The following is a 13,488-nucleotide window of genomic DNA, read 5'->3' as shown; positions in this document are numbered from 1 at the left end:
ACACAGGCGCAGAAGTCACCCTCGGCAGCAGGGAGACTGTAGGGTCATTCCTGGTCAGGATGATGAATAGAAAGGCTGGGGGCATCTAGGGAATTTCTGCCCCAAGATAAAATTGTATGCAAAAGTGCAGAGATGCTGAAAATCCTAGCTCACAGGCAGCACTAGGTTTATGGAGGGAGACCTGGCTGAGGCCCTAAAAGCTGCATCCCACAGCTTTCCCCTTGGACAGGCAACAAGCAGGAAATGGTATTCGGAGTCAGGGACCAGAAGCCCAGGGGGATCCAGTCTAGGTCAGAGGTGAACAGGGAGCCCCTAGTGGGCCCGAGAAGGAAGAGTCCTGCCTGCCCATGGTCCATGTCCACAGGACCTTCCTCTGGCCTCATCCTCTCTATGTGCACGTTTTGAGCTTTTGACGGTATTTTCCCCACTTAGAGCTGAAGCCATTGCGGAGACTGAATCAGAAAACAAGGTCCTAATCTGTGTGCAAGAGAAACCGGGAAAATGTTCCCTCTTCCGGCAGAGTGTCAAAAGGCAGCCACTGTCCTGGGCAGGACGTGTGCTAGGGACAGGCACGTGCTACTTTGACAGACACACCCAGCTTAGTGGTTGTGGCTCTGGCTGAGAAAACGCCTCCAACCGCTTAGTCCCAAGAGGTCGGAGGGGCCATCTCTGCTCCTGGACAGGGTGAACCACACTGCAATGATCCTGTCCTCGGCGGGAGGGGCACTTGGGCAAGTCCTTCAGTAGCCAGGGAGGGGACTGGCACTTCTCCCTTCTCCACATAAACTGAGCCGCTCACTCTGGGAGATTTCTAAATTCGAGGAGGAATGTGAGTTTCTGGATCTGGTTTCCATGAGTGCTGCGAGCGAAAGACTCACACCTCCACTCCCAGGATTAGAAAGAAGCAACAATTTAATATAATACTCAAACGGAGCATTTACCATTGACAACAAAATATGGCCCCGCCAAATAGGGAAATAGGTGCTGGGCAAAAGGGGGGAGGGGGAAGAGGGGTTGGTGCCTTCTCTCGTGGCCAACAGGGGACCCCAAGAAACGGATCACAAAGTTCTCCTCATCAGAATCAGGGGAGGTGGCCCTGTGCACCCTGAGTGTCAATGCTGTGTCCCCGCTGTAGCTCAGCTGGTCTCAGGAGGGTCATCGACCACCACCACTGGGCCCTTGGTTGGGGGTCTGGTGTCTGGAGAAAGAGAGGCATTTCCTGAGCGACCTGCCCTGGAACCACAGTGCACACCCCATCCCGGCCCCCACTGCGCTCTGTGCTCCAGCCCTGTGCTCAGTGCTCAGTCAGCCAAGAGCACCCCATCTGTCCCTGACACAGGGGCTGATATTTAGCATCACCCACTTCACAGAGGAGGAAACCAGTCCCAGAAACGTGAGTGCAATCGCCCAGGACGGGACTGCTCAGCAGTGGAGCTGGAACCCAGGGCCAGCTGTCTGCCTCCCCAGGCCCACGCTCAGCCTGAATGTTTCCTGAGCCCATGGTTTCAGCCACTGCCGGTCTGGACACTCACTCTGGCCTGAGCGGTTCTTCTTGCCTTTGAAGAAGAGTCGAATCTTTCTGACCCAGTGGTATCGGGGCTCCAGCTGGCAGGACAGGCTGTAGCTACAGGACAGAGCGGAGCTGGGAGCTCTCAGGAGCCACACATCACATGTGCATCCTGGAGCCTGCCAGCAGCTGGGGTCGAAGGGCCCCAGGGGTCGCCATGCAATCGGATCAGGGGCTGACCATGGAGCAACGGCCATGGGCTCTGGAGCTGGTCAGCAGAGAGAGGCTGCCCTGCCCTCCCCCAACTCCTGACCCGACTCACCTCTCCTCCTTGCTCAGGGGCTCCACGGCCTGGAACCAGGCCCCAAAGTGCTCGTCGGGCTGCACGGTGTACAGATTTGCAGCCTCCTGGAGCAGCTCGATCTCGTCCATCAGTTTGAATTGCTAGGACAGAGCAAGCACAGGATGCCCACAGGGCCTGAGTGGGGGACCCTGCAGGGCTCGTGGAGGGGGTGAGGAAGGGGGCAAGGGGCCAGTCTGGGGCCTTTGCCCACTTGGGAACCCTCCCTCCCTGCGATTCCAGTCAGGGCTTGCCTGCTCTCACACTTGGCCCAAAATAGCTCCTCCTCCAGGAAGGAGTCTTTGATGCCAGCCCTTCCCCCACCCGCCAATGCCATAGGATCCCTAGCTCTGTATATCGAACTGTGCAAATAAATGTCCCAATCCAAATGGGGATTGGGCCAGAGGGGGTCCTGCCCACTGCGGGGGGGTCTCTGATTTCCAACCCCCACCCTCCCCACCGGGAGGCCGCAGCCGCTTACCTCATTCCATTTCCGACAGTTGAGCACATTGCCCTGGAAAGCAGACAGCCGCAGTCCATCAGAAACAGCCCCCTTGGGCCAGCACTAGCCCCCGTCCACACCTCTTGCAATGTTGCACTACTGCCAGTGGGCAGGCCCATCCAGAGCCCGGACTTGGACCTGGGCCAGTCTCTGGGCTCCAGAGCAGGGGGCGCAGAGCAACTGAGGCAACAGACCTTGTGACCCAACCCTCTCTGATGACACGTGGGGAGACTGAGGCCTCAGGCAGGAAGGGACAGCTCAGCCTCTGATGTGCTTCCTGACTGGGAGGGGCCCGACTTCTCTTCCCTCACTGGCAGGGCCAGAGGGAGAGGCTGAGTCCAGCTCAGACACCACCTCCTGCGGCCACACAGTCAGGCAGCTCTGAGCCTCAGCAGCCCAGGGAACCTGGACGGTGGCTTATGCAGAGCCTGCATCACCCACTGGGGAGATGGGCCTGACACCCTAACTCCCACACGAGGCTGGAGGCCCTGCTGAGAGGACCTTTGCCAAATGCAGAGAGCTCAGGGCTCAGGACAGGACTCTCTCCTCCCCACCCTCAGGAGCCTGAGCCCCCGGACCCACCTCCAGGCTCACTCACCTCCACATAATCCTCCATCGTAGCGTCCAGCAGCTCCAGGGAACGGAAGAACGTCACCAGGGAGGGGACGACACCCTGTGCCGCCATCGGGATGGGCATGGTGATGAGCTCCCGCTCTCAGGTGCCCCCATGAACCTTCCCCTGAAACCCCTCAGCCCAGCCTGCTGCCCACCCCACGCTCCCACACAGAGCAGCCTAGGATCGTCGGGACACCCCAACACACACAATTCCCTCCCCCGCTTCCGTCCAGGAACACCAAACTCCATCAGTCAAGTCCCAGGGCTGGCTGTTGGCCCCTCCCAGGGGCAGTGGCCCCTGCCCTTCCCCACCCCAAATCTGCCCTGCTGCCAGCCCTTCCAGGCCTCCTCCTGCTCACTGCCACTGCAGGCCCGTCATGCTTGGCAGCCACAGCAGATTCGCCTGAGGAGGAAGGCCCCTCTCCTGAGGGAGGTCTCCAGCTGGGAGGGGGAGCCCCCTCTCCTCTGACTCCTGGGCCCCTCCCCCACAGTCACCCTCACCTGCTGCCGCTGCCTCTCCTGGGCTCCCTGGCGGGCCCTCTCTGCAGTCTTTAACACGGAGGTCGCCTCCTGTCGGGGCCGAGGACAGGGTCAGTGCGCCCATACTCCCCTCCGCATGTCCCCCAAGGCCCCTGATCTCAGACCCTGGCCATCGGCTCCAGTCCCCTGCTGCCTCTGCTGCTCCCACCTCCAGGGTGCTCTGATTCTAGACCAGTCCTGGCTCCAGGACTCAGTCCTGTGTGACCTTGGGCCTGCCCAGGCCTCCCTGGCCCTCTTTCCTCAGCTGAAAAGTGTGAGGAGAACGTCACCTGCTTCCAGGAGTCTCCTGAGGACTCAGAGTCATCTGCGTGTCATCACTGCTCTCCCCTCACCTCTCGAGGAGGAGCCGGCACAAATCTCCTCCCGTTCCTGTCCTCCCTTGGATGGTAGCACCCCGCTGGGAGGCCTGCACCGCTGATCATTTCCCTCCACTTCCCAGAGGAGGAGACGGAGGCCCCCAGAGGGGCAGTGACTGGCTCAAGGACCCACTGGGAGAGGCCGCTCCCCGTGCCAGCTACAGGCCCTGTCCCCGCTGCCTTCACCCCAGCCCTGGCTCCAAATCTGACCAAGGCCCCGACCTCTGGACTCCAGGGGTGTGTCCAGACCCCAGCTGAACAGACAGGGAGGGGGAGGGCAGGGTGTCTTGGGGGACCTGGCCGAGTGGCCCCGGCCTGCCCCACCCTCACGGGGCTCTCTGACCCCCAGCCTGGGCCGAGCCTTGCCATAGCCTCACCTCCTAGGATCCCCTCGGGATGCCCCCCTCCCCTCTCCTTCTGGCCTCCTTCCAGATCTCCAGCCTCCAGGTTACCTGCACCAGCAGCTCCCTGCTCACGCGTTTCTCTCTCCTGACCCACTTCTTCCAGGTTCGAGAACTCTCCCTGCGGGGTGGGGAAAGAAAGAAAGAAAGAAAGCAAGCAAGAAAAACTGTGGGATGCTTGAAGGCAAGTCCCATTTATTTGAGAACCCAGCAGATCCAAACTGCCTGGGACCTGGATGAGGGATTTCTCTGGGGTGCTCTGAGCTCTAAGGTCCCCATGGGACTGCGGAGGGGCCTCTCCTCTTGTCCCTTGGGGCCTCCATTCCCAGATGTCCCAAACAGATCTCTTTGGAACAGTGTTGGTTTCAGCTGCATAGAGGCTTCTGTTGCTGCAAAGGAAACACCTGAGAATCTCCACCTGGGCTCAAGCCAGGATCTGGTCTGGAAGGAAATGAATCCCTGGGACGGAACTGCTGGCCGAAGGGCGCTGAGAGACTCAGAGACCCAGCACCCAGGTCAGTCCCTGTGCCCGGCATTCGCTGTCTCCCAGGTGGTCTCAGCTGACTTTGGGGGACATGCCGGCCCAAATCAGGCTGCCTGGGCCACCTCACCCTCATGGTGCTTGGCTGGAGAGCAGACCACCCACTACCCACCTGGAAACTTGTCCCCAGGTGTCTTGGAGACGGGCAATGGCAGGGCTCTGCAGGGCAGAAAGGATTGTGTGGAGGGAACAGAAGTTCCCGAGGCATCGGCACTCCTGGGGAAGCGAAGAGATGGAGCTGTGAGGGGGAGCTGAAGCTCTGCTGCCTCTGGTTTCTGTCCCCTCATGGACTTCCCCTGTCCTGGAGGAGACACATGTCCAGGGAAGCCAGGGAGGGCACACCTGCCACCCGACGAGTAACACTGCCAGGCGCAAGGATTTGTAGCTCAGCACAAGGGAGGAAGTGAGCTTGTCCCCACTGGGACCTCAAGTCAAGGTCAACGTGGCCCTGGCATGAGGGTCAAGGGACAGTCCAGGGACTAAGACCCCAGACTTCAATCCTGAGAGCAGAGAAACAAGAGGCAATTCTCACGCATCCAGACAGGGCGTGCCAAGGCTTACCTCAGCCACCCTGATCCACAGCTCAACCACCCTGGCCCTGTCCTGTGCTGTCATGCTCGCGTCCCCAAGGCAGGTGACGAGGATGCAATTGGCCACGGTGTTGTCGTGCATCACAGTGTCACGGACGGTGGGTGCCAGGTAGTCTCGTTCCCTGTTGTCGCGCTCGGACCAGATGGAGCCGAGGCAGTGGGCGGGCACCAACGTCTTGAACAGCTCCTGCAGAAGATTCGGAGTGTCACCCGGTCCTGCCGCACCCCAGCTCGGCGTCCACAGTCCCCCATAGGACCAGCAGGGTGAGATCAGAACTGGAGCTCAGGAAGCAGAGCATGTGGCCTGAGGCTTGTGGGAGTCCCTGGGTTTTGTCTGTGTCCACTGAATGCACCCAGTCCAGGATGACCCCGGACTCAGGACTGTGGGGAAGGGAGGGGACATTTGCTCCCAGCCCTGTCTCACTTCCTCCAAGCTCCAGAAGGCAGCCCACACATGCCCACCAGAAGGGCCATCATCCACCCATCCCAGTGCCCCTCGGGTCCCACTCCCCATTCCCATGCACATTCCCCCCGAGGCAGGGACAACCCCCAGCTTTGTTTGACTGTCTCCACTGGAGTCAATACACATCACCTTCCTGGTAAGTGCTGAGGCTGTCCGGGCCACCTGCGCAGATGGGGGATCCACCCAAGGACCTGGCAGCACTTCAGTGAGTGCCCATCCCCCACCAAAGGGCCAGACTCTGCCCACCTTCCACTCTCTCCCACCTCATTCATCGGCACAGCCACCCTGTACAGCAGGTGCTGAGTGTCCGTCTCTACCGTCCCCTGTTCGCTAGGGGACAGCGAAGGCTTGGGGAGAAAGAAAGCTGCCCAGGTCACAGTGTTGATAAGGGAGGGAGCAGGGATTTGGACCCAGATCATCGGAATCCCGAGCAGGGAATGGCAGGTGTGGGGCGGCTCATGGCACCGGGAAGGCAGGGGCCACCCACCCCGCGAGCTCCTCTGCTCACCGCAGCCATCCTCGTCAGCTGCTCTGCCACCAGCTGGGGAGGGAAGTCCAAGATGTTCGGCTTCTCCTCCCGCAGCTGGTCCTCGGTGGTCACGGCCCAGGGGCAGCTGGGCTCTGAAGCTGCCTTTAATGATGGCCCTTGCTCTGGTCCTGGAGTGGCTGACTCAGGGGCTGCTGGCTCCAGCTCTACCACACGTGGTGAGACTGGAGGTGCAGCTGGCTCCAGCCCGGGGGATGGCACTGGCTCTGGCTCTGGAAGTGGCAGGAGCTTTGGAGCTTGCTCTGGAGGAGGATAAAGAGAAAGTTTCACCCACACACCTGACAGTTTCTATGCCTTTCCAAAGATAGGAAGGGCTCCACTGCCTCTAAGGGAACGCTAGCCCATGAACCTCAACACAGACAGTCTTCCCAGACTCCAGTCCCCTCACCTTTCCGTTCAGCCTCAATGGCCTTGAGATGCTCCAGGTGGCCTGGCAGAAGGTAGGCATGGCCCTCCACGTGGGAGCCACCAAAGCTGACGTGCAGAGTGGCCAGCTGCAGGGTCCAAGAGGGAAACCGCAGGGGCTCCCTGCAATCCTGCCCTTGGCCCAGCCAGGTTCCCAGCAGGAAATAGATAGCACTGCGTGGAGGCAGATGGGCCAGAGAGTCAGTGGCCTGGCCTTTCCTTAAACACTGCCCTCCCAAGGCACTCATGTTAGCATCTGTGCCCCTGTGCCAGACCCTCCCCCTCCAGAGGAGGGCCCCATCCCAGCCCTGAGCCCTGGCTGGCTGTCCTGGCTGTGGCAGGCCTGCTCATCCAGCAGGCTGAACACAGAGTCTGTGAGAGTCTCTTGTTCCCACCGATACTCTCCTCCCCAAGGGTCTGGACACAGCCCACCCAAGCCCTGCATGAATGTGGGCCACTGGAATGAAGACTCCAGCAGACTTGGGAGCAGCTTGCTCACACACCTCCTACTATGGACCTGGCGGTGGTGCTCACAAGGGGTGGATGTGGAGAAAGGGAGGCAGGAGGGGCTGGGACTCTGCTGGGAGTGGGTCTCTAGTGAACAACGCAGCCCAGCCTCCCTTCCAATTCTCAAGGGGCCTGGGACCCATGCACAGCTCTCTTTGAGTCCAGTCCTGCCGGAGTGGAAGCCACCAGAACTCAGCCCTCCCATGGGAATCACAAGATGGGTGAGATGCAGGGTTCTCCCAGGCCTGACCCGGCCACAGCCTCCATCCTCTCCCTGCACCCTGTTTGCTAGAGACAGGAGGCCGTCCTTCTCGACCCAAAGACCACTCACTTTGGGAGGTGGTCCTGTCCTCCAGCATCCCGCACGCATTGGGCCAAGCTGCCTCCATGTGTCCCAAAGGGGATGAGGGCATCGCCCGGGATGGAGGGTAGATGGGACCTGTGAATGATGTCAAGTGTGACTGTCTGACTCTCAGATTAGAGGGGAGGGCCAGGGAGGCTGTCTGCTTCAGTCACTGAGTGACACTTAGTGTGTCCAGAAGTCCTGCTCAGAGTAGGTCCTTCATAGACATTGTTGAATGATCTCCAACCAGAACCACCCCGGGTGTCTGAGTGGGCCGGGTCCCCTCTGTGGCCCTAGAGATCCCTAAGTGGCTACACCAAGGACAAGCACCAGGACCAGCTGGATGGCATCTCAAACTCCTTGACAGGGTGCTCTCCAGGTGCTTTTCCAAACTCAAAAAGCCACAAGCCAGTGAAGGGAGAGGAAGACTACTTTCCGTGGGGGACAGAGAAATAATCACCACCAACAACCACAGCATGGCCCACCACCCTCTCTGCAGAGCCGGGCACCAGGGCAGCACCTGGAGGGCTGATCCCATTCATCCCTGGGAGAAGCCTAGCAAGTTCATCCTCTGCCACCCCACCTTTCAGAGGAGCCAACTCAGGCTCAGAGAGATGCGGTGACATTCCCAAGGCAAGACACACAGCTGGCAGTGGGCAGAGTCACCACTGTGCTGAGGAGGAGGTGGGCAGTCACCTGGGAAACAGCTGGTCCAGCACCTGGTGGGCTGTGCTGGAGCCTGAGTAGCTGCAGAGGGAGGTGATGACACTGCAGAGGACTCTGCTGGGGAAGGCTGGCAGCACAGTCTCTGAGAGCCTCTGCATCATGCCTGCCTGGAGGCCACGCATCCTGCAGGCCTCAGTGACAGACAGAGTGGACTCATCTTCACTCTGGGTGGGACGAGGAGGGACACAGAGTCAGGGTCACCACTGCGAACCACCAGTGTTATCGGGGTCTGCAGCTGACCCAGGAACTCCTAGCCCTTCCAGACATCTGCGACAGGAGAGCCAGGGGTCCCAACTCAGCAAAGTTCTGCGCTCTCAAAGTACAATCTGACTTTGGTCCTGCGAAGGATTCCACATTGATCTCCCTCAAGGCCATTTGCTTGCTGAGGGACAACAGAGCTCCCTCTGTGAAGAGCACCAGCCCAGTGAATCCTCAACAGACACCCCTCTCTAGAGAGGAGAACAGAGGCTTTGGCATGCCAAGTGGCTTCTCTAGGTCCTGTGGCTCAGAACTGAGAACCGCCCAAAGTGAGGGCTGAGGGACATCCCCTCTAACTGCCTGAGGCTTCATCAGACCCTGACCCGGAGGGAAATGTTATGTGGCCACCTCACCCCTCCCAGGTCTGGAAACAGTGTACAGGGCAGTGACACGTTCTGAGAATCCCTTTGACTTCCAAACACGCTGATGGTTATTTCTTTTACATTAAAGGGAGTTTGGAGACCCTCGTTATCAAGGTTTCATTTTCAAAAAAAGGCAAAATTCAAAGATACTCAGGGCCTATTGGGAAGCGACAACGACAGCAACGTTTTCTCTAATCTTCCTAGGAAAATGCAAAGAGTGCCCTCCTACCCTCCTATGCAGCTGATGGGGAGGAGCGGAAGTCCAGATTCCTTTGGGAATGGGACTGTGGGACATTCATGGGGGACAGCCCTGTTAGGGTCCCAGGAGAACGGCAATTTGAGGTTGGATTCTGGGCCTGCCCTGGTCATCTCAGGGGCCTGGGTGGGAAGACCCCTCCGTGCCCACTCTCACCTCAGAGCTGCCCTGGTTATTGATGATGGCGCGGTGCAGCTGGTCCCTGTCCAGGGAGATGGAGTACCCGAAGCCATCCGCCAGCTCTTCCACCACCTCCTGCGTGCAGCTCTGCAAAGACAGTGCCCGAGAGCCGGGCCGGGATGTCTCAGGCACCTGCCTCGACTTGGCCACAGGAGGAAACCCCCGCACAGATCAGGTACCGAGCAGCATCTGCCTAGACCTCTAGCCAGGGAGGGAATGAGATGACACCTGGAGGGCTCGGGACTAACCTATGGGTAGAGGAGCTTGGTTCCCAGCACCCACTCTCCCATCCTGCTGGCCACCACCTAGGCTGGGAACACGACACACTGCCAGGCTTCCAACACCGAGCAAATGGCTCCTGCCCAGGGTGGGTCCCCGCTCAGCACCGCCGTCCCTCTCTCACTCCCCTCCGACACACAAGGAGGCTCAAATTGTTGTGCGGGTGGCATCCAGTTGTGGCCTAACCCTGTTGGCTTTCCCTGTGTTACCTGAGTCCTCCTCCTGCCAATTGGACAGAGGTGGTGCAGGTGAGGGGCAAGTCAGTGTCTATAGTGACTGAAAAGGCTCTTTTTCTTGGCCTTCCTGAAGCCAGAGCCTCCACAACTCGGGAGACAGCAGGAGAACATCCTCTTGTCTTCAGTGTCGCCACTCAAGTGGGCTCGATAGGATGCTATGTCTAGATTGTGGGCGCCTGGAGACCAGTGTGCTAAGTTGTGTTGGGGTCTGTCTCCAAGGAAGTGAGGTCACTTCCTCAAGTTTCCCTTACCTGGGCCCCTTCCTTCAATCACACCCACCAAAAACCTCTCTGGGATCTTGGCTGCTCACCCTCCTTGCCCATGTCACCTCCAGAACTGTACACAAATAGCCAGCACAGATCCCAACACAGGACCTTGTGATGGAACCAAGGTTCCAGCTTGAGGACATGCAGCTGAGTTCCGACCTCTTTTTTCCTACAAGCTCTGTGTCCTGGAAATGCCCATGGGCCTCCCAGGGCCTCCTCAATCACCCAACCTGCACGATGGGGGCGAGGCCAGAAATAGCTCCCTCAGGACGTCCTCAGGTGTAGAAGAGACAATAGCGACAACACCTGTGGTCTGGTTTGCATGTGTCTGATGCACACACTTAGAGATGAAAGAATGACAAGAAGGGGTGGGATGTAGTGTGGAGTACCCCTCAAAACAGGACTGGGTTCCAGCTGTGTGACCTTGAGAAAGTCACTGCCCCTCTGGGCCTCATTCCCAGGTCTGCACCTTTAAGAGGTGGAAATTAGGGGAAATTCAGATACTTCCATTCACTGGCATGAAACCTTGCACGGTCTCCTGTTTGACAGAATCAGACCCAAGTGCCTCGTGTCGGCCTATGTGGTGGGCAGCCTCCACCATGGCTCCTGGTGCTCACTGTCTTCTGCTGTGCGCGTCCTTGTGGAACACACAGTGGTCAGAAACTGGCTTCTGAACAGAATGCAGCCAAGGTGATGGGATGGCACGCAACCCAGGGTTAAGAATAAAAAGCCTGGCCCTTCCTTCTTACTCATTTTCTCCAGCCCCCTCCCTCTTTCCCTCCTCCTGTTTCCATCTTTCTGTCTCTCTCTCTGCCTCTTAATTCTCTGGAACTGGGGGAGCAAGTGTGCATGTTTTCAGTTGCCCTATGAAGAGGCTCCATAGGAGAGAATGGAGGGAATGATCGGCCAACAGACACGCAGGATCTCAGATTTTCAGTCCAAACAAAACCCATCAACACGCATGTGACTGAACTTGGGACCAAACCCTCCCCAAGTCGAGCCCCAGTAGAGACACAGGCCCTGCTTCAGAGAGACCTTGAGGCAGAAGCACCCAGCCGAGCCGTGCCCTCTTCCTGGCACACAGAATTTGTGAGATGTTAAGGATTTGTACTTTTTGGGTGCAACCTCTTGGAGCAATGTCGTCAGAGAGCGATGGCAAAAAGCACAGCCTACCAGTTCCCACCACATGGCCCTGCCGTGCCCCCATCTGCCCTCCACTCCCTTCTCAGGCTCCTTCTCGCCACACCCCCACCCTCTGCCCTTCTCTGGTCACACTCACTTCTTCCTGTGAGTCTCTGCACCAGCGGTGCCTTCTCCCTGACTCTCAAACTGTTCCCAGACACAGGCCGGCGTGCCTCTCATCTGTCACTCTGCTCACAGCAAATGTCACTTCTGTGAGGCCTTTCAGAGCCTCCCAGGCACAGGCTCCACTGTCACAGGTCTCCCACCTGCAAGGGCATATCATCATGTCCTCCTTCTTGGTCTCATCTGGATAAAGTGAGTCCATGAAGGAGGGCTTTCTGCTTGGCGGACGAGGAGGCAGCTTCTTCCGGTTTCCTCAGGATCATGACTGTCTCTTCTGGGCTGAATGTTTCCCCTCCCAAGTCCATTGTGAAAGGAAATTCTCATTCCCTTGCTTTCAAGGGTCTGGTTTCCCCAAGAACTCAGGGAGACTGGCCTCTCCCTGGAATGCGGCACCAGCCCCTACACCCAAAGCCAGAAAATTAGCACCCAGCTTGAAACACCACCAGATCCTGAAGTCAGTTCCTGCTGAGGCCTCCCATCCACTTTGTAATCCCATGGGAACTCCTGAGCTCACCTTTCCCCTCACACCCAGCTCCCAGCCTGCCCTTGGCTTCTTAGAGGAACAGTGGGATTTCCCAGAAGCACTCCCAGACTGGGCAAGAAATGTTTTGAAATGTTCTCCATGTATTTTCCAGGACATGGGATATGGGGAGAAGTCATTTTGGTTGTGTATGTGCAAGAGTTTTGATGCAAATAGCATCTTTTTCAGACAGAGATCAAAGAGTGGGGCTACTGGGTATAACAAGAAAATGGATACACTGAGCCAACGTCTTCATGGTGTGAAGTCATAGGGAGCAAAGAACATGGTTGAGAGCAGAGAATATGGAGCCACAACTTATGTTCAAATTCCAGCTCAATCACTTCCTTGATATTGGTAGAGGGCAAGTTATTCACCTCATCGGTGCCTCCCTTTCTTCATCTGTTGTCGGCAAGAATGATAAGCGTACCTAATTTGTGAGAATACGGAGAGTATTAAAGGAGTTAATGATTCAAAACGCTTGCAACATCCAGCACATTGCATGCCCTGTACGCATACATTATGAATGAAATGCAAATGTTCTTCTGACGCTATCTGTTTGCTCCAGACGGGAGACTAGGGGCTGGAAGGAGGTAGACAGCACTCCCTGAGACAGCACGTATCGATGAATGAACAACACTGTTGAAGGCATTACCAATGGCACATCCACCTCCCTATGGACATTCCCAGGCACAATCACACCCAAGCATCCCTCCTCTGTCCTGCATCATCTTCTGGGATTCTATCCAGGAATCACGGGGGCTTCTTGAACCCTGGGACCCACACCCACTACAGGTTCTCTTCTCTCTGGCAGCAAACCCCAGGCCTTGTCCTAATGGCTGCAGCCCACAGGCTCTTCACTCTGATCCTTTTCTTCACTTGAGGGAGAAGTGCCATCCCCAGAGCTGGGCACACACAGTGTGAGCCTTGGAGGGAATGTCTCCCTGGCCGGTGGCAGGTGGAAGAGCACCGTGAAGGAGTGGGATTTGGGGAGAGTCCTCCAGGTGTGGTCAGCCAGGGCATTTTTCAGCAAGGACTTGTCTGGTTGGTGGACCTTGGTGGCGAAAGAGTGGCGGGGGCAGCATGTTTCAGAGGTCCTGGCACAAGACGATCCATAGGATGGTCTTCAAGTCAGAATCAGCCTAATGAGGTCCAGCTCAATCCACGTTCATCTGTTCCCTGACTGGCTCACTAATCCAGGAGTGATTTACAAGAGTGATATTCGTGTTCTAGCATCTTTTCATTGATTGGCAGGAGCTATTATTCTTTACAAAACTTGTATATTTTTACATAGGAAAGGAAAGGTGAGTTCTGTAACAACGCTTCTTACAAAGTTCTCCCTAATGTATTGAATCACTAACAGAATCCACCGCTGGGAACCTCTCGAAAGATCCTGATCTTTACTCTCTGGTGTTAGATCTTCCTGGTTGGTAAATTCTCTTGACT

At 57.4% G+C, this 13,488-nt stretch overlaps 1 protein-coding gene across 1 annotated transcript; it reads right to left on the bottom strand.

Annotated features, from left to right (window-relative positions):
• Positions 1–896: 896 nt before the first annotated feature.
• On the bottom strand, positions 897–4,339 carry LOC139044145 (ral guanine nucleotide dissociation stimulator-like). The gene is made up of 7 exons (XM_070503708.1): positions 4,313–4,339; positions 3,466–3,534; positions 2,948–3,022; positions 2,329–2,361; positions 1,830–1,951; positions 1,533–1,624; positions 897–1,198 (listed from the first exon to the last, which is right to left on the bottom strand). Exons 3-7 carry the CDS (start codon positions 2,963–2,965, stop codon positions 1,137–1,139), a joined length of 327 nt encoding a protein of 108 aa, XP_070359809.1. The 5' UTR covers positions 2,966–3,022; positions 3,466–3,534; positions 4,313–4,339; the 3' UTR covers positions 897–1,136.
• Positions 4,340–13,488: the final 9,149 nt, after the last annotated feature.

Source organism: Equus asinus, unplaced genomic scaffold (genome assembly GCF_041296235.1).
Source record: "Equus asinus isolate D_3611 breed Donkey unplaced genomic scaffold, EquAss-T2T_v2 contig_622, whole genome shotgun sequence".
Lineage (NCBI taxonomy): Eukaryota > Metazoa > Chordata > Mammalia > Perissodactyla > Equidae > Equus > Equus asinus.
This window is presented reverse-complemented; position numbering and strand designations above follow the sequence as displayed.